Source organism: Lates calcarifer, linkage group LG5 (assembly GCF_001640805.2).
Source record: "Lates calcarifer isolate ASB-BC8 linkage group LG5, TLL_Latcal_v3, whole genome shotgun sequence".
NCBI lineage: Eukaryota > Metazoa > Chordata > Actinopteri > Centropomidae > Lates > Lates calcarifer.
In genome coordinates, this window is record NC_066837.1 from 23,217,083 (window position 1) to 23,240,902 (window position 23,820).

General features: G+C 44.9%; 1 protein-coding gene across 1 annotated transcript in view; it reads left to right on the forward strand.

The window, feature by feature from the left end:
• The window catches only part of bcl11ab (BCL11 transcription factor A b), a 35,728-nt gene extending 21,659 nt beyond the window's left edge, over positions 1 to 14,069 (forward strand). Inside the window, exon 3 of the mRNA XM_018664826.2 lies at positions 8,588 to 14,069. Coding sequence (XP_018520342.1) covers positions 8,588 to 10,569 — 1,982 coding nt within the window. The 3' untranslated portion in view covers positions 10,570 to 14,069. The remainder of the gene's footprint in view (positions 1 to 8,587) is intronic.
• Positions 14,070 to 23,820: the final 9,751 nt, after the last annotated feature.

Consider the following 23,820-nt stretch of genomic DNA (forward strand, 5'->3'; position numbering starts at 1 on the left):
ACATTTCTAAGGAAAATGGATTTGCGAGCTACATCTGACCCCAAGATCTAAAGAGTCCGGCTATTGATGCTTCCTTAACCACTCGACCACCGTGTGCACAGTCACACACACCAGATGGGACGCGTGTTAAATCCTCAGCCTCCACAGCTCCGGGCCACGGGACAGTCCAACACACTGGCCCTCTTGTTTTAAAGTGCCATGTCCCTCCACAATGCCTTCAGGCTCGTATGCATAACGAGCTGCTATGGTTGGCCCAAGCTCACATGCCCTGGTCCTCTCACCCTGAGGTGGTAGGACAGGGTGAAAAATAACTGCATGTTTTAAAACGGCCCTTGTTCACTGGTATCTAAATGATGGCCCATGCTTGAGAGCTTCTGGGCCTACTGCGAGCGTGTTCAGGAACAAACAACTGAGGTCAACATTAGTAGTAACTGTGTTTCCTAACAGTTCCCCATTTCCAGTTCAATGCCATGGCATGAAAATGTGGTATTTTACTGGCAATCTGAGTGCATCTGGAACCCCAAGATGCACAGACCCTCAAACTGCTCCACCCACAGTTCTGTCCCGCAGAGACTTAAGATAACGATGAGTATCTGTAACTGCTTCGCCTCGTCTCTTTTTCCCTTTGCCTGCCTGTTCTTCGTTTCTCATTTTCTCTGGAAATATTATTTACAGTGACGGAGCACCTTAGGCAAAAGGTAGGAGAAAAAAGAAAGACTTGTACACACTGGCCTGACGGATGGATTTTGAGATCTGGCACTAAATGAGTGGGTTGAGAAGATGAGAAGTGTATCATAGCACAGGTGTTTGACGGCCAAAGGTGGCGTCCCTTTGAGCTTAAGAAAAGAAGGATTTAGAGAAACTATGTGAGTGTGTTGTGTGTGTTATAGGCCAAGCATAGAGTATTTTAGAGGTACAAGAAAAAGGATACTGTGTTCATGTGTATGTGTGTGTGCATGATTGTGAAAGACAGACCCACTTTAACCTCTCACAGTGCTGTCATCAGACCGTGTTAAGGAAATAGCATGATGGAAGGAGGAGTGACGAAGGAGCATGCAGGCTGCATGGGGGACGGAGAGCAGGAGGGAGAGGGAATGACTCTATCCTCCAGACTCTGAAGTGTTTACTCAGTCCAGACAGACTGTGTGTGTGTGTGTGTGTCTGGACTTCCATCAGCTCAGATACCCTGACTGCAGGTCTGTGCCTGTAGTTCAGGCGAAGTCTCTAACCCTCACTGCCCACTTCTCCTCTTCAACTTTTCCTCACTCTTTCTCTCTCTGGCTCAGTTGCTCTCTTTCTCTCTCACTCTCTCACACCACCCTCCTCTCTTTCAGCACTGTCTGTCATTCAACACAGTAGGCTTAATAGCGCTTCAGAGTTTTCTATTTTTTTTAACTTTTTTATTTATTTCAGTTTTCAGTTCAACTGTGAATATGTTGCTATATATATATTATATATATATATATGTGTGTGTGTGTGTGTGTACATGTATGCTTTATGTGTCCATGTACACGTTGCATTGTGCAAGTTCATCTAGAGTGTATGCTGTGTATGTGAATCCTGATTTTGACTGCAAATGTAAATTAAGTGTAGGAAAAAATAAACGAAACAGCAACAACGATAAAACAAAACTAGTGTTTAGCAGTGTTTCACTTTTTTTTGCTCTATATACCAGGCCTTTTTGTGTTAAGCCATCATTTTGTAGCATTTAGAAAATGTCTGTGCAAGTTTCAGTCTTATTACTGTCTGTGAGCTTTCATCTGTCACTCCTGCTCCCTATTGATATTAGAGTTTGACATATGTTAAGATTTTTTTCCTAACCCCTAAGCTTGTCAAATGAAATAGACAATGTTTAAACCGCTGACACGTTGGCCTTTGCTCATCTCACTCAAATATTCACCAGTAAGGCTGTAGATAATCAAAGCTTTTTCGTAAGCTGTGTTTTAATGCACTCATTTCTTCTGCATAGTCTTTTTCCATGTGGTGTTTGTGCTACTCTGTCCATCTATCTGCATGTCTGTGAAGCCTGAAGAGGGGGAGGGTGGAGGGGGGGGCGAGGAGGTCAGATACAGGGCCCTGTATGCTCCGGTGAAGCCGAATCACGTCCTGGCAAATGGTATGCAGGCTCATAACGCGCTCCACTCGTCCAATAGCCTTAGACGAAACAGTTTTGACAGTGTCGAATGCCCTGCCCCGGGGGCCTTATCATCCCTCGCTGCTTGCCTGCCTCCCTCCCCTGTTTCTCCTCTCCTGATGCTATCTATCTGGAGATTTATGCAGAAATGTGCAGCTAGTCGACCTCCCTGGTCCCCCTCCATCCTTTCTGCGGGGACGCCAGCCTGTCATAAGCTGAGCTATGCAGAGATAGTGAAGCTCAGGCTGCTGGCCTCATGTCTTACGGAGGCTATCTTGTCTGTGCACTTCAAACAGGGATGATGCTTGTACGGAAAGACAGCAGATGCTCTCATCTGAATGCTGCATTGTGAAAGTTGAAAAAAAGGCGAAAATATCCATGCATTCTGCTCTTGTATTGTATTCCATTGAATTCTATTATATTCAGTTATATTCTTCATTAGCCTATTTTACTCTCCTCTCCTCCCCCTGAGCTGCAGTTTATTGAGACATATCTTTTCTTTGACAGAACACTTTTCACATTTCCCCTCTGAAGTGCTCTGAGACTCCTTGCCCATCTGGGATATTGCCCGAGTCCAAAAATACTCCTGCTTGATTAAGTCTTCTTATGTACCTGGATATGTGTGCTTAAACTGACACTTGGCAGTTTGCAGTTTCTTTGATTCCACTCCTTTATTTAATACCTACTCCACTGAGCGCTGTCTTTTGTTGACGGCAGTTTGATCCTGTGAAGCGGATCCCAACTCAATAAATAATCTCTGCGGATGCTTACATAAGCGATGGTCCATTTAATTAGACTGGTTAAGCTAAGAAGCCCAGAGGTCTTTTCACTGTACCATTAGAGCTGGGATGAGAAACAACAGAGTGCGGCCTCCCACCGTCGCTAGTAAGCAGAGAGCAAATAATGATCTGCATCAGAGACACGGCTGGCCCAGCCTATTATAAGGTCTGCCGGACCCAGCCGCACCCATGCACGAAAGCTGTTCAGCTGGGCTTAGTGGGAATGGACGAATAGATGGACAGATAGAGGGATACAGAGAGAGAGATGGACGGATGGATGGGTGGGTGGATGGTCAGTTCAAACACAGTTCAACTGAGAAAAGATCAAAGGGAGTAAGGTTACATGGGGAATCAGACAACGCAGAGAGATTCTAATTTTAAAATGACTGTGGTCAGTGTGTTGCATATAAATGTTCACATACACATGCGATGCATGCATACATGTGGACACAGTCATGTGGTCATACTCGCTAACAATGAGCATGCATTTCCATTAAGGAAACATTCACACGCATGCAAAAGCACATGCATATGAAAAACACACTGACTGCCCAAGCACACACGCACACACACATTTGTCTATTGTGTATGGTGCATGCATTCATTGGCCTCTGTGTGGGTGCCATCTGTCCATAATGGTTTCTTAGTGTCTCAGAGACGCCTCAGTTCCACTGTTGCTCTTATCAACTTTCAGGAGAAGGAGAGGGGGACAGGAAAGGTAAGAAGTGTGAAAGTCTGATTGGAGACAAAGCCACAGCCAGCAGATTACTTTATACTGGGCACAGGCCCTCAAAGACCACCATGCATCTTTATCTGGAGATCTGCCCCCCCCCTCCTTGCTTGTTCATGCCAGCTAGGCTTTTCTTCTCCCAGTGTACCTCTCGCTTTCCTCCGTCTTTTGCTCTCTTAGCTCTCCATTATGCCTCTATCTATTTCTCCTTCTTTTTGCTTCTCCTCCATATATGATGTGTGCAGTGGTTCGTGGTTAGCTTCTCCCAATTGTGTAATGTGTGACTCCGACACCAGCCAGCATTGCAGGGCCCTGGTCCACATCGGACTTGTAAAAGGCTGGGATTTAGGCCTGTTCTATTCCCTGGCTGGCTTTCTGTTTAGTAAACCGTATTTCCTGCATCCGGCTTTGTCTCAGGAACAAGTGTTGGTCAAACAAGCCTTTTGTCTCTGGCCAGTGGCTCAGCGCACCACAACAAGTCTGGCCCGGGACAAAGAAGTGAGTGTATGTGCCTGTGTGAGTGCGTGCGTGTGTGTCTGTGTGTGTGTGTGTGTGTGTGTGTGTGTGTGGCTGTGGCAGAGAAACACAGACAAACAGAGAGAGATAGAGAAGTCAGGAGGAAGGTCAAGGCCAGCCAGCTGCTCTATCAGGTATTTTCACAAATACAAACGGATCCAGAGACAGATAAAGCATCTTTGGGTGATAACATGTAAGAGACACCCCACACAAACACCCAAATTTTAAAGGTGATGAATAATTATAGTTCATTTGTCCACAATTTATTTCTACTAAGGCCTTCACCAGCTAAGTCAGCTGAAAGTCATGTACAAGACAGTGAATTTAGAAAATGCAAGACACTGAGGAAGAGCTCTAATGGGAGCCTCTCCTCTACTCTCCTGCTTCACCCTTCACCCCTGTCCAATCCCTGACTGTGAATACCCTAATGACATAAACAGAGTAGTAATCACATTAACGCCAGTTACGGCTGAGGCACTCTTAAGAGGCACTGTATTGACAACCCTCCGTCTTCCCAAGGCACTCACTCCAACACCTATAAACACTTATGAATATTGGCAAAGACCTGCTATTAGCATAATCACTTTTCAGGTGTGTGTATGTGTGTGTGTGTGTGTGTGAGTGAGTGCTCTGGACTGATAACTTTGGGAAATGGCAGTGACACACTGTGTCCCCCTCATGTCTCCTGTCTCTTTTCCTTCCTCCTCCTCCTCCTCCTCCTCCTCCTTCTCCTTTTGGATGGCCTGCAAGCTAATCCTGTTAGCTCCCTCCTCCATTAGCTAAATGACCAATATCAGTGAGAGCTGCGTGGTCACACCGGTACGGCCTGAGCCCACTATCAAGGTTGGTCAAGGACAAAACAAAACAAAAAAAAAAAGGAGGTCAAGCCAAGTCTGCTAACTTTTGTGGCTGAAAAGTTTGAGGGAGCAGGTAGATGGATGGTGGGTTCAGGTGAGAGATGAGGGGAGGAAGAGACAGGTGGTGACAGTGGGTTAAGGTCATGGTTCTCTTGGTGTCCATTATTTTGTTTGTTTTTGTTTGTGGCTGTGATTGTGGCCGAACGGATAAAGGCAGAAGGGGGTGGTATGGTTACTGTGTGTGTGGTGACTGAGGGAGTGTGTGCATGTGAGTCTGGGTTTGGGGGTTGGGTCACTAACAATAGAGCAATCTGCATGAGCAAAGTGCACATGAAGCCTCAGCCTCCTAGATTTGCTTGTGTGTATTTCTTTGTCTGGTCAACGCTGTTGTCTGGGACACTGGTGTGAATGTGGTGTCAGCAGCTACAGGAGACCGTATCTGCTGTCTGAGGTCCCGCGATTTCCCCCTCTGCCCTTGTGTCAGTCGGGTCTGGTTCTTTTAGCGTGAGCCCTGGATCATATTCTCGGCCTGATAGCAGCACACTATGTCCGTTAGACACAGTAATAGCCTCCCCCTGCTTTGTGTTGCAATGTGCTGAAATGGCTTTGAAGGAGTTGTTAACCCCCCACTCCCCACTCTACCAACGCCTTTTCTCTTCCTTTGACTGTCCTGTGACTGTGCTCTGCACTCTATAGTTCTTACAGTATAGTCCTCTTTTTTTCTGATTATCGTTCTCCTACTTTTCTGCTCCTGATCCCTCTGCTCTCTCTCACTTCTTCCTATTTGCTTTTCTGTCTTCTCTCTCTCCCCTAAAGTCTCCCTCATTCAGCCCCTGCCATGAAATGGCAGCTAAGGGGTTGTCAGTGTGATTTCTCCTCTCTGCTGATCCTATTTCAAAGGGACCTGGCGATCCAGCATTAGCCCCGGCTGTCCTGCTCTCCAGCCCTAACTCACCACAGACTTAGAGTCACTGGAAAGAGAGAAACAGACGCAGAGAGTGAGAGGGAGCTCTCCTTTATTCCATTAGAGGACAGACTCGTTTATAAGATCATCCGTCCTCCCTCCCACAGTTCTCTGCTCCTCTATACTAGAAAAAAAAACAAACCTTCAAGGCCATCAAACGCCTTGTCAGAATGTCTTTTCTCCTTTTGAATAACTGTCCTTCCATCCCTTTGAGGACAGCTATTAAGGACAATAGTGGGCTTATTTAGGTATCTTCTCTGTCATTGTTGTGAATCTGGGCATGCATTGGTCTGGCTTGTTGATGCCCATCAACATGTCCACTGCTTGCATGGGAATAACAATTATCATCACTGCTTGTGGCATGAGCACTGTTTGTCAAATGCTCATAGATGGGCTCGTGATTGCACAGCACAAGGCATGCTGTTTTTGATACATAAGAAAATTAATTGACTACTGCCTTTGAAGTGCTGTGTTGTGGCTCTCGTGTCCTTCAGAAATGTGGTGGGTTGTCATTAGGAATGTCCCCTTCACGCCACACTTCTCTCCCTCCTTCACTCCCTTTCCCTTTTCCCTGCCTCCTTACTTCACTCCCTCAGTGCTTTCTTTCCCTCTGATGGACGTGGCTGTATCTCAGAGGAGAAGGCGACATTCGAGCCGCCCCCCCGCCCCCCCCCCCCATCTCGTCCTTCAGAACAACAGAAAATTCATTTTCCTCCTCATGCATACACACTGTCTGCTCACACATTAGGAGAGGGAAGTGCGTATAGGCTGCAAATCAAAGCAAAGTGAGCAGGAGAAGCCAGGTTATTGCAACCGTTTTACGAGTGATATGGGCCTTTCTATTTAAAGCCATAAAAACACACATAATCAGGAAACATGCATATAGCCAAACCAATGTAATGGGCACATTTTATTTGTGCTTATGAGAGAGGGAGCAAAAACGTGTATGGGCAAATGGCTTTTTTATGATGGAAAAATTCCATAGTGGGTCAAAGCCCCTTGCAGGTGGCAGCAATTAACTGTAATTTTTGCAGATTGTAATGATCCATAATTTACCAGTATACCCCCCTTCCAACTCTTTTCAGTCAAGAGAAAAAGGTTTGCGTGTAGGTTTGATTGGGTGCACATTTCATGCCGTGTTCTGGTCTTTAAGTGAGATTGTTCAGAGGGGGCCACGGTGGCCGTGGACACATGAGATAGAAAGAAGAACCACAAAACGCCAATCTGTTCCCTCTATTGCTCATCCACAACATCCCTCTTTTCTCTCTGCAGCCGTTCCTCTCTTTCTGCCCCTTCTTCACCCCTTTGTCTCTCAGCCACAGCAGGCTTTAAAACATGCAAGACTGTCCATCCACCATCTTAGGAATCACTCATAGTCGCAGAATGCAACACACACTCGGCCTATCTTCCTTCCTCCCTCTCCAGCACAGTATGGCTATGGCTTTGGGTTCAGTGTCTGCAAATGACTTCAGAAAAATGCCCTCCAGTGAAAAAAAGAAAAAAGACAAGAAAGGATAAGAAAGCCAAAAGATGAAAGAGGGAGCACATTTGCAAGTGGCGGATGCTTCTTATTTTGCATATCTCTCACTTCTGCTTTCCCCTTCTTCTCCTTTTCTATTCACCTGAGAGGATTTAAATAAATCCATAAAGCATGAAATATCAGAAATAGAAAAGTAATGCATGAAATGCATTTTCATAGAAGCCTCCCCACCCACGCACAAACACATACACAATTTTCCCCTTTGCTTCTTTTGAATGTGTGTTTTTTGTGATAAACGCTGGTACAATTTATTAACATGTGACCTCTTATTTGTATTCAGCGTTAATATGCAGCATCAGATACATGTCCCACTTTAGCCTTGCTAATTCTGTAAACAAGGCATTGGAGGGGAGATGAGTGCGTTTAACGAGATTAGGCGTGCATTGTCAGGCAAATCTCAGGTCAGTGTGCAAGTGCTATTGAAAGTCAATTATTGTTTGAAATATTCCTCTGTCTTCTCAGCTGTGTAAATTGTGTATTTGCTGCCTGAGATGTCTCTCATTGTTGTTTTATTTATTCTTTTGTTAAGTGCGCTCCCTGGAAGTTAATGCTGGCTTGACAGAATTCTAAAATGCATATTTAATCCTTCACATATGTTATAGATCAGGATGTCAGGTTTTCTGATAGCAATTTTACAAATGCATCACGTGGTGTGAGTCAGGTAACACAAAAGTAAAAAAGAGCTTTATTCTCTATGTTAAAATAATTTTCATCCAATTATTCCATTCCATTCCAAGATTTTGAAAATCTTTTTTAAAGCCTCTATCCAGCCACAGTCATTTTGGCCAGAAATAACTGGTTATGTCATGCACAACGGGGCATATTTCGACAATGCTGAAAAATGTAAAAAGTAGCAGTGAACTCTCAGTTCAAAAAATGAAATGGGTTTGCTGCTAAATTCTGACACGTTCTCTCAGGTGTTGATGATCATATTGAACATTTTGCTATGTATTTTAAAACCTCACCGTCACATCTTACAGTGATTCTGCATTACTTGTTCTTGTCCTTTCATCATTTTATCAGGTTGATTAAAATTTTCTCTCTCTGTGTGTCCTCTTTTTTGTCAGATAAAGATGAGCCCAGCAGTTACACCTGCACCACGTGCAAGCAGCCCTTCACCAGTGCCTGGTTCCTGCTCCAGCATGCCCAGAACACCCACGGCTTCCGCATCTATCTGGAGAGCGAGCCTGGCAGCCCCCTCACCCCCCGTGTTGCTGCAGCTCCCGGGATGGGGGGTGACTGTGCCTCCTCCCAGCCTCCCCTCCACGCTGTCCACTTAGCCGATGGCAGTCCTTACAGCCTCCTGAGGATGCCAGGCTCTGGGTCTGGCCGGGATTCGGCGTCCACGCCTCGTGAGGGTCGTTACCCGCGGACCCCGCCACTGTTCAGCCCACCACCACGCCACCACCTCAGCCCTGACGACCTGGCTCTGGCAACCCACCATCCCAGCGCCTTTGACAGGGTGATGAGGCTCAACTCAGTGCCACTAGAACCCCCTCCGACTATGGACTTCTCTAGACGTCTACGTGAGTTGGCTGGGAACGCCACCGGGGCTTCCCCGCCTCTCTCCCCTAACAGGCCCAACCCTATGCAACGGCTGCTGCAGCCATTCCAGCCAGGTTCTAAGCCTCCATTTTCAGCCACACCTCCCCTCTCCACCTCTCAGTCACCCTCTGGCTCACGTTCCACCCCCAATGCTGTATCAAGCGCGATCCAGCCGGGCACACCTCTCAAGGCAAAATCTTGCGAGTTCTGCGGGAAGACCTTCAAGTTCCAGAGCAACCTAATTGTTCACCGGCGTAGCCACACGGGGGAAAAGCCATTCAAGTGTCACCTCTGTAACCACGCCTGCACCCAGGCCAGCAAACTGAAACGACACATGAAGACACACTGTCAGAGCAAGTCGTTGGTGCTTAATGCCAAGTCAGATGACGGCCTCTCGACTGCCAGCTCTCCCGAACCTGGTACCAGTGAGCTGATGGGCAGTGCTACAGATGCCCTCAAGTCAGTGGTGGCCAAGTTCAAGAGCGAGAACAATGGCCTGATGCCTGAAAATGGAGAAGAGGAGGAGGAAGAGGAGGAGGAAGAGGAAGAAGAGGAAGAGGAAGAGGAAGAAGAGGAGGAGGAAGAAGAAGAGGAGGAGGAGGAAATTGAGAGTAAGCCTGGAGTGGGAGAAGAGGAGGGAAGGAATGACTACCGTTTCAGCCTGCGGCTAGAAGGGGCCCGCCACCACCAGAACAGTGAGGCCCTGCACCCACGCCGCCGCAGCTCATCCCGGGAGCCTGGCGATGAGGACTCGGCCATGGAGTCTGATCGGGCAGATGATGGAACCACCACTACCATCAACGGCCTGGGACCTCTGTCCACCGAGAGCCTGTCCCGGAAGCTGCTGGGCGGAGGGGTCAGCCCAGGCTCCCTCAGTCCCCTGTCCAAGCGCATCAAGGTGGAGAAGGACCTCGACCCCCCAACGCCAACCATCCCAAACACAGAGAACGTCTACTCCCAATGGCTAGCCGGCTACGCCGCCTCACGACAACTCAAGGACCCCTTCATCAACTTTACAGGTGGGGACTCCAGACAATCGCCCTTTGCCTCCTCATCTGAGCACTCGTCAGAGAACGGCAGCCTGCGCTTCTCCACTCCGCCCGGGGAGCTGGATGGGGAACGGGCCGCCTCAGGACGCAGTGGCACCGGCAGCGGGGCCAGCACCCCCCACGGCGGCAGCGGGAACGGCAGGCCGAGCTCCAAGGACGGCCGCCGCAGTGACACTTGTGAGTTTTGTGGCAAGGTGTTCAAGAACTGCAGCAACTTGACAGTGCACCGACGCAGCCACACGGGAGAGAGGCCCTACAAGTGTGAGCTGTGCAGCTATGCGTGCGCCCAGAGCTCAAAGCTCACCCGCCACATGAAGACCCATGGACAGATGGGCAAGGACGTGTACAAATGTGAAATATGCCACATGCCTTTCAGTGTATACAGCACTCTGGAGAAACACATGAAGAAGTGGCACAGTGACCGCCCTCTGGCTAATGACATTAAGACTGAGTAGGCAAAGAGCAGCATGCTGGCAGCTCTCTCTCTCAGCTCCTCTGGCTAAAAAGCGACCCTGGCTAACTAGCCGATAAGTGAGGGGAAAGGACAACAGGGTTAGACACCAGTACACAGTACAGCCCTGTTAAAATCCCCGACTGGAAAAAGCTGAATGCATGATCCATCATTGGGGCAATACTATTGCATCAAACGCAAAACTTTTTGAGCCTTTCTATTGTGCAATAATTTCCACGTTTTGTATTTTTTGTAACTGGACAGCATGCTCAGTGTGTTTTGGCTACTTAGAGAGAAAATTGTCCTCGGCTGGTGGGTTTGGTTGTACATGTGTTGCTGTTGATACTTTTGATTTCTTCAATATAAAAAAAACGTTAGTTATGAGAACCCATGCTGCATACAGTACATACTGTTTTACATATCATGTACAGTTTTGTGTTCAAACATAGTGAACAGTGTCATATTATCAAAACATCAAGACAAGCAGGGTCACACTTAAAACTGATCTTTGTGAAAGATTTTCCATGCAAGATTGAGATAAGAGATATATATATGTAAAAAATTGGGCTGCCTATGAAATGCTAGGCACGAGCGCCATTAAATATTTCTTTTACAAACAGCAATGAAATTAACAATATGGTGTGAAATGACAACAAAGAGTGCCTTGGATATTTTACCTGCATTAGTTAATCCTCCTTTTTGCTATAAGCTCGGAGTTTCAGCTATGGAAGATTACAGGACATTTTTGTGCACATACAGAATAAGCAGGTACTTGCATCAAGCACCTGCACGACCCTGTCGTTTTGTGACTTAGCAGAGCATAAGGAACCAGCTGAAACAAAAACATAAAAAGAAAAAAAAAAGATTATGTGTATCTCTGGTAAATCATTTATCTGCCTGACTCATGTATATTGTTATTCTCCAGATTATGATTCTGTTTACTGGCATGTTACATGCTAAAAAAAGTAGTAGGAGTTTGGTGTGTAGAGTTTTTGGTTTAGGTGTTTATTATTTTCTGGTACATGTGTACCATACTGAGAGGGTACTCTGACGAGTCGTTTAAACCAACGTCAAGCTCTTAATTTTCCAGAGTGTTTATTTTCTTTGAAAATTAAAGGTTTGCAGGTTTTTTTTTTTGTAAGTAGCACAGAATTATGTTTCTTCAGTGTCAGCCAGGCAGGCAGTGTAGCCAGCAGCCACTTGAAGACCACAGAGTGGGTTGTAGTTGTTCTAAGCCAGACAGATTTTTTTGGGTGAGGGTGAGGGTGGGGGTTTTGGTTGGGTGTTATGAGGGTAAGGGTGGGTGGAGGGTCAGAATAGCGGGGTGGGGAGTGGGTTGACCAGGTGTCTCTACAATTCAAATGTTTATGTCCTTATAGCGCTTATTCTCTTTACCGCATTAGATCTTAGAAACCCTTAAGTAATCTGAAAACTTTTTTTTATTAACTCACATTGGAAATTATCTTAAATGGAAGTCCAAATCAAAAGTAAAGAACCTGAATTTAGTTAAAAAAAAACAAACTTTTTTTAAAAAAACAAAATACCCCTTCACACACATTTTGTGTTCTTTTAAGTTACCATGCTCTAGACCTCATTGTGGTAGTTGTATCTTTATCTCCACCCCCCCTGTCGTTGTTGATGATATAGCACTTGTCACTCTGCCTTGGATTCTGTATCTGTCTCTCTAATCGGAGGTACAGTGGTTGAGTATAAAATGAGGACCAGATTTCAGATCTGGGACTACCTACGTGCACTGTTCAATTTTCCCAGTTTACAGTTGGACACTCAAGGGAAAACTTGCTCTTATGCTGACAGATTAGTGTGGTGTCATTTGCTTTGCGTTAAAAAACAAAAAAGAAAAAAAAGAGAAAAGGAGAAAAAAAGAGTTGAAATAGAAACTGTCGCCAGCCATGTCTCCTCCTGAGAACTGAACATCAGTTTGGCTCTTGGGGTATTATCAATGCAGGAACTGCCATAAAAACATCCTGCTTCATACCAACTATAGAAATATACTGCTCATTACAGAAACATAAAAATTCTACAAATTTGATTTAAAAAGATAAGTAAATTGTGTTGTTGATTTTTTAAAAGTAACACGATATCTTTAGGGGAGAACCTTATTTAATTTTTTTTTTTTTTTTTTTTATTGTTTATTATTGTTTCTCTTTTCTGTCTTGGTGACATCCGGCACTTGATCACTATGTAATGAATTGTGATGAACATGTCTCTCATCTTTTTTGCCTTTACTATACACAAGTCTTCAGGTTGAACAAAAATTTGCATTGGGGAGAGATTTATGATATATAAATATATAGAGAGAACTTAAAACACATAGGAAAATGCACACTCATGTAAGTTCCTATGTTCAAAACACATTTATGGTCTACTTTTTTCCTGTATTTAGAATGGTATTTGAAATTAATGTTCACTTAGTGTAGGCACTTATAGTATTTATGTTGGAGCCTGTATTTTTAACTGTTTTGCCTGTACTCTTTAAAGGTTTCAATGTACCCTTTTTTTCTGTAGTGAAAAAAAAATCCCAACAAGCTGCCACCGTATATTTTCTTAATTTGGCAGGATAATATAGTGTGAATAATTTGTATGCTTGAAAATAAGTATGTTTTTGAAAAATAAAATGTTGTGGTGTTCCCCAAGGGTGAGAGGTCATATGATGGCCTTTTCAGGCAGTCCCGCTGGAGTGACCACAATGAGGTAAAAACAGGTGGTTGTACATATCTTTTTAGTTTGTTTTATATATTTTTCTCTCCTGCCATTTTATATGCAGTAATACAAGCTATTGTTGGGTTTTCTCGGTAGCCAACTTTTTACTGTCCTTGAACATGTACCACCTGATAACATTCCAGCTGTTTTTGAAAAAGACCTTTTGTCATATGCAATCAATCCAACATCAATCTGAAAAGCATTTTTTTTTTGTTTTTTTTTTGCTGCAGGTTTTTTTTTTTCTATTTTGAATTTTGTTTTGTCATTGCCAAAAGAACCATGGTGCTTTATAATTTAAATATGGTACATGTCATATGCAAGGCATATTCTAAATATAACTGAAATCATAGAAAGAAAAAAAGTTTGGTACATGTTATCATTGCTGAAGGTACTGAGGTACATTTAAGTTTTCAGCCTGATTTCATCCTGTGTTCTGTATTTACTCTCAAGCTATTTGTTCTGAACTGAACTTGAAGTTGACCTGCGGCATTGGTCGACATTATTTATTATGACTATACACACACACACACGCTCTGTTCAGAACAGAGTCACTGCAAAACAGATCAGTTCATTTTTCTCCCTCCTGATGAATTGTGATGGCTTAATTTCTCTGTTTGATGACCAAAGGTCATTGACCAACATTTATGAGTTCTGGCTCAACTTACAGATTTTGTTGTTGTTATTTTTCAGTTATGGAGATGCCACTCTATTTTCAGCTGTTGTCTGCATTATTCTCTTCACTCAGCCATTTTGTCTTGAAAAAAATAAAAAGTATTACATACATATCTGAATTTGGTGCTTTTCTTTTTTTTATTGTGATGTGTGAACACTATATAAGATGGAACCACCAGAACACACACTTATGTAAACATACGGGCAGTTGAACATACTCTACATTGTACTAAAGCACACTGAGTATATTTGTTTGGATGTATGGCACCCAGGTGTGTTTGCATGGCTCAGCTTGAGTCACCCGTGATGGGGGTGGAAGTTCACCAGCATATCTCTGGTCTGTGGCCTTGTCAGGTCAGCAAAGCGTCTGTGTTATATCTCAAACAACCCTCCCATCCCCTCCCCGCCTCCCTCCTCTCTCTCCCTGTCTTACCCCCATCTCCGTTTTTTTTCCTCACCATACTGCTCTCTCAGCCTTTGCGCTGTCTTTGTGTCTCTTTTTCCTTTTTTTCCTCACCACACCGTATCTAACTTTATATATCCCCCTCCGTCCCGATCTCGCTCTTTTTCTTCCGACCTCTCCCTTCCTCGTTTCCTCCTCTCCCCGCTGAAGCACTGGAGGGCAACGTGACAGACTAATCGCTCTCCTTGTCCGAGCCTGGCGCTGTTTGCCTAGCAGGGCCAGATTAAAGTTCACAGATAGAGAGAGGTTCCTGCTTAGGCCAGGTGTTGACAGTTAAGATAAAGCAGAGTTGCAAGGAAGTGTGGGGGGTGGGGGTGGGGTGGTTGGTTGGGTGGGTGCCGGGAGTGAGAAATTGTTAGCCTGTGTGTGGTTCTCGCACACATACGCACATATACGCACTTACAATGTTTAGGAGGGCGGTTACCCACCCCCCACCCCCTTGCCATTTCCAAGTTCAATGTCAAGAGAGCAACAATGCTCTGGCCCACAAATCCCACCACCAAACAACCCATGCATAGCAGACATACTTTTCCCATAGCAGACTCTTGGCCCTTGCCTACCATCCCCTGCCCCCTCCTCTTCCTCATCGTGTAGACATATGTCCTTAACTAGTAAAAGTAACAGTCGCGGCTCTTTGATTGAAAAGCAAGTTTCAAAAAAGTTTTCGTTGTGCAGGGAATATTGCCCATAGTCTCGTTTGAATAGCTTTATTCATCAGACTTGTTTTTCATTTGTAAAACAAGATGTTGGAGAAAATGAAAAGTGTTATTTTTGTTACTCTAATTTCTGGCAAGTCTTGGGGGGATACACTGATTCTCCGTTGAAGGGCAAGAATTTATTAGTTCATTATGCTAATCGAAACTAGTTCACAAACACTCATGAAAAGATAAAGATCCCCCCCCACCCCCTTTCTCTCTCTCTCTCTTTTGCTTTTCGTTCCTCCCCTACTTCACCTCTCTCTCTCTCTCTCTCTGTCCTGACTTGCCTGTGTGTTTAAAGCAGGGGGGAGGCCTCCCAGGCATAGCTGGGGAAATCCTGTCCAGGAGAGAGTCGGCTCGTTGAATCGACTCTCTAATCCTCCTAATATGCCACTTCTCCTTGTCCGCTGCTCTCCCCCTCTATTCCTCTGCCTTCCTCCTTCCTCTCCATCGCCTCTCTGTCTCCTCCTCACATCGACTGTCAGTGGATCATCTCTCTTTATCTCTCCCATCCCTCCTTTTTTCATCCTTCCCTGTATTATACGCACTCTGTTCTGCTCCGTTTCTTTGTCCACTCCTCTTCCTCTAGTTCTTGCCTCCGTTTCAGGCTCATCTTTTCTTGGGTCCAAGCCTGTCTCACAAGTGTCAGTGAGTAGAGGAAGGCTGAAGAGCAGAGATGGAGAGGCAGACTGCAGCTGTGCTGTGGTGCAGCGAAGAGGGGGCCTCGTCCGGGCTCCTTGGAACAATATAAAAGCACTAATCACCCAGGACAGCTGACACCCAGTGCCTCACACATATACACACTGTGTCTCACACACACACACACAAACACACACACACAAAGATCTGAGGATTGCCAGTATAGGGTGGAAGGAGAGGAGCTCTGCCCAGACAAGACTTACAGGTCTGGCCCGGCTAGAAAACAAAGTCTGTGTTTTGTCTATGGGCAGCGACGCTCCGGGGCTGAAAGTGCTTTCTCACAAACATGCACATTCGCACATACAGTGTGCCTATGCATGCACACACTCATACCCTACTGTACAACAGACATGCATGTGCACGCACACATGAAAACCAATTGCATTTAAGCACACAGGAGCATACAGACAAATTTTCCCTTCATGCACGTTTGTACGCAGCCATGGAATCAAACACACATGCTGATGCTGGAACACAAACCACATAATGGATTGGGTGCATGCACGCTCACACACACACACACACACACACACACACACACACACACACACACACACACACACACACACACACACACACACGTGCATACACAAAAGTGTCTTCGGGAATGTGACCTTTTCCCAAAAGCCTCCTTTTCCTGCCCCGGCTCCCCTCCCCCTCTGGCTGTGTGAAGACTGAAGGGGTCAGGGGTCAGGTTTTGGGGGGCTGGAGATTAGGTTTCACATGACTGAGCACCTTTGTTGGGGCAGGCCAGCAGAAAGGAAACGTCCAGGAGGGTAGCTGTGTCTGTCTGAGGAAAGAGAGAGCGAAAGAGAGAGGGGGAAGGGAGAAAAGAGGGACAGAGGGATGGATGGAGTGACGAGGGCTTAAGTTGAAGTTTGGTCAGGCAGAGGCGGCTGAAGTTGAAGTGCAAGAGCGAGGAGGAAGTTTTTGAGAAGCACAAGGGAGAGGAAGAAGAGACAAGGGGCAGACAGTGAGAAAATGTGCGAACATAAAAGAGAAAACCAGAATAACCTCACCCGCATTCTTCACCCTATAGCTCTGCTTTGCCTCCCTCCTTACATTTCTCCCTCTTTTAACTCTGTTTACTTCTCTTTCTCTCCCTGACCATGTGGCTTCTGTGTCGGGCTGTGGCCAGCCAGTGTCCTCAGTGCCTGCTGGCTGCGCCAGTCTCCCCCATGACCACACAGCGAGAAGAAAGCCCCAGCCAAAATAGTAAACTGGATCACAGCAGAAGCCCCCCCCCCCTCCTGAGCAACATCTGAGTCGTAGTTTGCCCGCTAGACAATATGTGCTGTAACTGGCAGTGAAAATCTTGGCAGAGACCTGGATTACCTCGCTTGTGAAGTATTGCTTTAAATGTCTGTGTTCGAAATTTTTTTTTCCCTTTTTCCTACTTCTCAGACATAGAGAGAAGGATTTTAACGACTTGCAACAGTTTCAACTAAATGAGTCACAGAGGTGGGACTGGTACTGCTGATGGCTTCCAGATAAGGTGAAATCTTTGACCCCGGAGTGAAAGAGAAGGACGGAGCTGGGGGGGTGGGGGTGGGGGTCTTGAACACAGCGTTGACCATAATTGACCAGCCTCTTTTGGTTTCATCGTGCACAATCAGATATGAGCCCTGAGGTATTGCCTTTATTACTGACCCTTTGGACATCTGACGTTCCTGAAAACTCACTTGTTTGTGCTGCTTTGTGTGTGTGTGTACAGTGTGTGCACTTACACATAAGGGCCAGCCTTGTACAGGTCAGCACTATCGCAGTGAAAGTCGCACTGCTGTACAGTATCAGTGTGTGGTTGGTCTGTCGCTGAAGGGGTTTCCTTTGAAACGAAGCAGGGGCGGCTCATTCCAGAGCATGGGTGTTGGAGGAGAGGGGTGGGTCAAGGGGTGAGGGAGGTGGGGCAAGGCAGGGGCAGTGGATTCCACAGACAGACTGATCTGACCTTGAACCGCAGGGTGTGGAGCTCAGAGTGGCACCATGTTCTAACTGTTAAAGCCTTGGTGCTCCGCCAAACGGTCAAAAACGCACTTTGTTTATGCATGTGTGTGTCATGCTCTGTTCCTCTGTTAAACTCTATGTACGGGGGTGGTGTGCACTCACATGCATGCACATGGCTGTGTTAGTGTATGCTCCTGATCATATTTGAGCATGTGTGTGTTCTCCAGGTGCAACGCCGCAGGCAGAATTTATATGACCAGTAAAATAGGGTCATATTATCAGTACTCCTCTGACCTGTGTGTGCTTTGCAGTGCACCTGCATGCGTGTCTATGTGTGTGTGAGCTGGAAGACTGTAGGGCGCCTGTTTACTGTCCTGTGAATAAAGAGGCAAAGTTCATCCTCTGGCCTCTTTATGCCACAATATTTCAGTGTCAGTTAAGGCTGGACAGTAACTCAGCAAATACATCATTTATGGCTTGTAAACTATGTCACTCATGACAGTCTGGATTCTCAGAATGATTGATTTTGGTTGAAGGTTAGCTGCCATATACAGGAATTGTCTTTTTTTGTAGGTATTGCTATTTTTATTAGAATCTTGTGTCCAAGACTGTAGTTACCACTGAGGACACAGAAGTAATGTTGGGTATTTTTAAAGGCTGATTCTTATATTTTTATCTTCTATCTATCTTTAACATTTTAGGAAACATGTTTATTTTCCTTTTTGCTGAGATTTAGAGGAACAAACAAATGAAAACAAATGTGTTAAATTGTTCATTTTTAGCTTTAGAGGTGCTGGTAGTGAAATTTTGTTACCTTCTGACAGAGGCGCTATAGCTGTTTTCCCCATTTCCTTCCTTTATGCTAAGCTAAGCTAATCGACTGCTGGCTGTAGCTAAAAATGAAGTGTTTTCTCGAGATAGTTTTTCAGAACATATAACTGCAAAATTTAATGTAAAATGTAACAAACAAACAAAAAACCAAACCAAACAAAACAATTTTAATTTCAATTGAATTCTATTTTTCAAATGGCTGATAGCATCTTTATGGGGTTTGGTTTTGCTGGAACTATGACCAGGAACACTCTGATCACATTCACACCTCGAAGTTACCCAGTACAACTACAACCTGACCTGCTGACTGGTTCAAGGGCAACACACTGGTGTTGATGAGGGAGGAACAAGCACTGTTTGTTTCTTTCACTTCTCCCCACTAAGATTAAATCCTGCTGGTCCAGGGATTGGACCGCTGACATTCCAGTCACAAGTTTGCTTCTCTAACCTTTAGGCCAGCATAGTGCACCCTATATGTAGTGAGGTGAAACATACAGGTGCAGTAGGCAGGGTGGTGGATCAACATGCAGCTTGTTTGACTTTCGTGCCAGTGACCAGAGTTTGCCTTCTGTTACAGACCAGCAATTAAAGGAGCACTCCACCAATTTTACACCTGAAGTTTACTTGTCTTGAGTAAAATAACCCTGATGATGTCATCAGGCTTATTTTGACTTGGGCTTGGACACTTTTTTTTAGCAGAAAGTCTTAGAGTTTAAAAGACTTACCAGGGTGGAAGGGTCTAATGAAAGTCTTAGTTTGTGGGAAATGTGGGGCCCAGTGTTTTAGAAACTTTAGATTAAAAGTGAGAATATCTCAGCCTCTGCTATTCTAATTTCTTTTTTAAAATCTATCTCTTGCAAGTCCCTTGATTTTATGGAGCTGCAGTGCTAAATCATTGGAGTGACCCTGTAAGTGTTTTAGTTGCCTAACAATACTTTATGCATAATTTATTTGCCAAAACCACAATCTTTCTCTGACTCAAACCATACTATACAGTAGTTGCCATGGACAGATATGATAGAAAGTGACAATTTTAAAAACACTGGCGCTGAGCATAAAAAATGTCCTTGAAAGTATTCCATGGTTTTGCAGAATGGTCCAATATTGAAAACCTGGCTACAGCCCTTGTTGTATCCTGTTCACATGTATAGTTCATTTGTGTTTATATATGCTTATAATGTCCTTTTTAAAAAATCTATATTTACCTAATATGTATTCTCAGGTGTGTGTCCTTTAATGTGTCTGTGTGTGTTAAAGGTGTATATGGCGGTACTGACCCTCCCTGTGGGGGCCAGCAGGGCTCTCTGAGCCGCTCCAGCTGCTGCAGGGGTGACAGAGGCTAAGACTGGTCGAGGTTGAGGGGTGAGAAGGATCTGGAAGTTTCTGGAAGCTTCTGAGAACTGCCGCGCCACTCCTGGTTCACTCCTGGTTCATTCCTGGTTCATTCCTGAGGCCCAGGGGTCAAAGAGAGCAGGGGGAGGGGGAGGAAGAGGGGCTGCAGGGCCACAGTCACATGCTTGACCTGCCAGACTGACCTTACTACACCCTGCACATACCTCCTTCTCCCTGCAGTATTTAAAGTTTTGTGTATGAACTTTTTTTTTTTTTTTTTTACTTACTCCTGAGTAGTGTTTGTGTCATAGAGAGAGGGAGAGTTAAAGTTTGTGTCACCTCCATATTTGGTATTTTATGGTCTTTCTCACAACTCCTTCTGTTCCCTTTTTATACCTTACTCTCTCTTTCAGACATACATGCTTGTCAGTTTTCAAAATATTCTTTTTTAACCTCATCCTCACTTTTTCTCTCCTTTTTTGGTCTTCAATTAGCCTGTCCAGTGAACATCTCGAGCGTTTGCCTGGATATTGTCATCCTGTGGGCTGGAGCTTGCAGTTGTCCAAACTACTTCAGGGGGTTTCAGGAGTGCAGTCGACTCTCTTGGACCAGGCAGCCTCTAATATTCTGGTCTTTATGGGGGCCAACCGGTGGTCTTTAGTAGGGACACATTCATTGTGGGCCTCCTGTCCTACAAAGCGCTTGTCAGTCATTGTGCTGAACTTGTGTTGTTTCTATGCACCGCTCGGCAGCACAGCTGTCGTCAAAAAGACCCAAGGCTACTCTACCCTTGCCTGAAAGAAACAAACAAACAAAGCCGTAAAACAAGAAAATGAAAGACAAAAAAGGGTCACAAATAATGAGTGTACAAAAACCATCTTGTCGAATTGCACCTTGGGAGCCTGTCTTCAGGAAGAGTGAGGGGTAAGAAGCTTCTGAGCAGACCGGGGGCACAAAGGAACTTGGCCCCTCCTGTGTTACTGTTAGCCAGGCCCTTTGGATGAACTTGTCTCCTTTCAGATGGCGCTCTTATGCCCAGGTGTGTGTCCTTGTGTGCGTGTGCGTTTGTGTGTGTGTATCCACAGAACTGACATCTCTTTGGCCCCAAGTGCTCCATTGAAAATAAGACGGAGAGCGGAGCGAATGAAAAGAGATAAAGTGCAAAACAAGGATGAGAGGAGGAATAAAAGAAGAGTGGCTTCCTTGCTTTTCAGGGCAAGGACAATGTTCCGGCCTTTCTCCCACGCTCTGTACAACGCTCTCTCTGCCCCCATGGTCTACTCAGTGTCCAAGACCATTGGTCTATATTTTCAATTTATTGAAAAGCGTTCAGTAACTTCATGTTCAGTGATGCAGCTTTCTAGTAAAAATTTCAGCAGGGGAGAAATACCCTTTCAAATGTGTGTGAAGTGAAAAATATAAATTGCTACATGAATGTTGACAGATTCCCTTATTATTTTTAACATTAACCACCAAAATAAAAGCATCAAATTAAATATTACAGGACTTTTGTAATTCCGTTTGCTAAATTGATAATAGCTGCCTTGACACCTGATATTATTGCCTTAACCCGCAAATTACGGATCTGACACTAGACATTTTTCTCCCCAGTATTCATGACTAATATTCTGTCCATACTTTCCCAATATTGCAATCACCATGTAGATCTCTTGGGTTGGGTAGCCAGTCAGCCGGCCAAGCAGCCATCCAGACAGGCCAGTGAATGGCTCGATGCCAAGGCCAATTGAGAGGTGCTGCTGTGGTGGAGAGCCAGAGGGGAGATGGTCATCCATTATTCATCACTAAGCCAAATAATCCCCAACAGAATTGGTCTGGTCTTGTCTGGCCCAACGGTTGGGGAATGGATGGGATGGTCCGGGGGGCAAGAGGGGAGGGTTTTTTTTGGGGGGGGGGCTGGGGGATGGCAGGTTTGAGTTTTTTTTTTTTTTTCAGGGGAAGGTTTAGTAGGATCTTTTCGGGGGGCCAAAAGGGGGTAGCAAACTCTCTGTAAGGGGTGGGAGGGGGGTTCTTTGAGGATTAGATGCAAATATGTCTTTGATAGCTTTCACAGTCTGGGAGTCCCATTCTGTTTATGGATATTCATATTAAGTCTAATCTTTGGAAACAATCCCTGGCATGGAGGAGTGAGAGGCTGCTGGGACGGGGATGGAGCACAGAAGCAGCAGGGGGTTCTGGGGGGATGGAATGGACCTGAATGGAGTCTCCCTTGACCCAGATCAGGGGCAGGACCAGCAGAAATCCTCATGGAGTATGTGTTTGTGTGTATGTGTGTGTTTGTGTGAGTATATGTGTATATGTATAAAGGGGGACGAAGAAGAAATGATGACCTCTGGTTCAATCCTCAAAAAGCACTCATGTATAAATACGTAAACACACTTATCAACACACACACACACACACAAATATACAAATTCTTGCAGAGACACGTGGAGGCACAGACAAAGCGATGGCACTCCATCAGTGTCATGGACAAATAACAGATTCAGACACAATATAGCCTTCACCCTCTCTCCTGCTCCTGCATTTCCCTCCTTTGTGACTTATCAGTAGATTTGTCCTCGACATGGGTCCATGTCACTGTTTTGTCTGTACATCTCTCCTTCCAGGCAGCTGTTCTCAGAGCGTAGATCACACCAAGGAAGAGGAGAAGGACCCTTCTCAAGCTTCAAGTCAACAACCAGCAGCTTTGTCTCTGCCAGCGCACACAAACCTCTGCCACGTTATTATTTTATTCACCTCAGAAAGACATCTTGTGCACAAGTACTGTTTTTCATCAACAGCCATGACATTTCATCCAAGGAGTTTGCTTTTTACAAAACACTGTTCTGCTGTTTGCTACTTCTAAAATAGAACAGGTGAGAGTTACCTGCATTGCTTAAGGGCACACTGTGAGTAGTAAAAGCAGTGCGATGAAGCACAATGCCAGTGCATCACCCAGTAACCAATGTTACCTGCCCAGCATTTTCTTGACAAATGAGACTGTTTAGAAAAGTGAACTCCCCCACATGATTTTTGACTTTTTCTCAGTCTGATCATTTTCTCTATGATCATATAATTGACAGCATAACATCCTCCATTTCACCATATCCTGTTTGTTTTTCATCATACAGTATGTGCCTAACAGGAAAATGATGTAATGTAATGTAAATCACTGCTTTTTATCTATTATTATTCATCAAACCTTATAAAACTGACACATTGCTCATTACTGTAATTTATCTTTAGTCAGTTAATAGTAACATATACTGTGAAACAAGGGGGAAAAGATTAGAAAGTAGACACACAGAATTAGGAGTGCTTTAGTAGAAGACATACTTAGCTGCAGTTTTAGTGGGAAATGAGACTAAGCAAAGAAGAGATGTTCTCATTACCTTACCTTCTTATGTTATACTTTCAATTTCAAATAATGTGTCATGACTGGTGGTGGTGGTTAAATGACAGCAAACAGTTCAACACTAAACGCAGGAAAGGATGCAGACGGCCTCATCAAATACATATGTTAGTGTCACCTTAAAATGAAACATGACTTGCCAAATTCGGCAGGTGCCAAATCAACATTGAAAACAGCTTGATGGCAGTCATAAAAATGAAAGATATGCAGCTCTATGTGCAAAGTATGGTATTAAATATTGGCAGTCATATAATAACTGCTCAGTGTAACATTACGGTATTTGCTTATCCAAGATTGTTACTACATTCTTCCACAGTGGTAGCAGAATATGTTAGCAAGCAGAATCAGGGCTATCACAAACAGTTTTCTGCCAGTGTAAAGTGTGTATGTCTCTCTGCAGCCTGCTGCTGGACGACTCATCCTCCGGAGCCATGCAGTGGACCAGACATGGTTAGTCCTCCTCCTTGCAGCAGGTCAGAGAGC